A 1,694-nucleotide genomic window follows, 5' to 3' on the forward strand; every position below is an offset into this window, starting at 1 on the left:
GAATTAGACGAGAGAAGACTACAGACTCCAGATCTCCTGGACTGTTAAGAGACGACGCAGCCCGTGTCCTTCTGCGGCTTCAGATCCGGCTCCTTCACCGGCTTTATCTCCTCATCGTGCTTGGCTTTTGCCTGGAGGGGGGAAAAAATCATTAAAAAATGGCAATATTTTAATTGCTAAAGTCAATATATAGTTTGATGTAAAAATGGTTTATTTTGCTGATGAGACATCATGACAGTCAGTAAAGAGGCGTCCACTAAGAGCAGATACAGAATGCTGTCTAATGTAAAAATACAATTTAGAACCAAAATTTATTTGCATATAAATTCATAGCATTTATATTTAACACACTATTAATTATAAATATATTTAGGTCAAAGACAGAAAGGTTTTCAAGCATTAGAATGTGTCTTGTTTAATTTGACTTTTTTATGAGCATGATTTACAGAAGACACCTACTAAAATGTCATTCAGTGTAACAATAGCTTAAATACCCAAAAGTCTTGTCAAGCATATTTACAAGCAGAAGCATTAGAGGACATCATAAGACTCAGTGCAGCTTCCCTAATACTAATTAATTGTCATTTTAAATCATTCTAAACATTAGGTTTGACACATTTGTCAGCAAGAGCTTTAAAATATAATACAATTTTGTATGATCATTTTTTCATTTATATATACAGTACCGGGCAGAATACGTATGTTGTTTAATTTTTACATAAATATATCTGTTATGCTGAATGACGATGGACCTTTATTTCACCGTTTTAGAAACACAATGCATTAAGGGGGGGTGTGAAAACTTTTGACCAGGCTGAAGTTAGTTCCATTTAGTACTGCCCTTCAGAAGATACTTATAGGTTTCCCAGACGACAAAACAAGTACAATTTACCCTGACCTTCAAATTCAAAAAGTTTTTACCCCCTGCTCTAAAGGCATCATGTTTCCTTCTGGAGCATCAGTCAACTTTGAACCTTTTGTAACAGTTGCATATGAGTCCCTCAGTCGGAAAAGATGGATCTCAAAATCAAAATATATCAAATATGCAAGAGATGCCAGAAAACCATAGAATTTGCAGGACCTGGTTGATTTTTCTTAAGAACAGCGAGCAGTTTAACACTTCAGGAACAATAAGGGACTCATGAATAACATAAACAAAACATAAAAACAGTCGCTGATCATCTAATTGTTGACACAGAATTAAGAATCAAGCGCATGTATGATCCCTCTTATTTTAGTAATTCATATTTTGCATATACACTACTGTTCAAAAGTGTGGGATCAGTAAGACTTGTAATGTTTTTTAAAGAAGTCTCTTCTGCTCATCAAGGCTGCATTTATTTGATCAAAAATACAGAAAAAAACAGTAATCTTGCAAAATGTTATTACAATATAAAATAATGGTTTCTATTTTAATATCCTTTAAAATATAATTTATTTCTGTGATGCAAAGCTGAATTTCCATCAGCCATTACTCCAGTATAAAGTGTCACGTGATCCTTCAGAAATCATTCTAATATGCTGATTTATTATTAGAATTATCAATGTTGTGCTGCCAAATATTTATTTTCATGATTCTTTGATGAATAAAAAGTTAAAGAGAACAGCATTTATTCAAAATATAAATCTTTTCTAACAATATAAATCTTTGCTATCACTTCTAAAAAATTTAACACATCCTTGCTGAATAAAAG

The 1,694-nt window shown here is 32.6% G+C and overlaps 1 protein-coding gene across 1 annotated transcript in view; it reads right to left on the reverse strand.

Moving 5' to 3' along the window:
* Positions 1 to 1,694, reverse strand: part of LOC107732498 (BRO1 domain-containing protein BROX-like) — an 8,933-nt gene continuing 7,239 nt past the window's right edge. The window contains exon 13 of the mRNA XM_016543852.1: positions 1 to 131. Within this exon, the coding sequence (XP_016399338.1) occupies positions 45 to 131 (87 nt within the window). The 3' untranslated portion in view covers positions 1 to 44. The remainder of the gene's footprint in view (positions 132 to 1,694) is intronic.

Source organism: Sinocyclocheilus rhinocerous, unplaced genomic scaffold (genome assembly GCF_001515625.1).
Source record: "Sinocyclocheilus rhinocerous isolate Xijiao unplaced genomic scaffold, SAMN03320098_v1.1 scaffold310, whole genome shotgun sequence".
Taxonomy (NCBI): Eukaryota; Metazoa; Chordata; class Actinopteri; order Cypriniformes; family Cyprinidae; genus Sinocyclocheilus; species Sinocyclocheilus rhinocerous.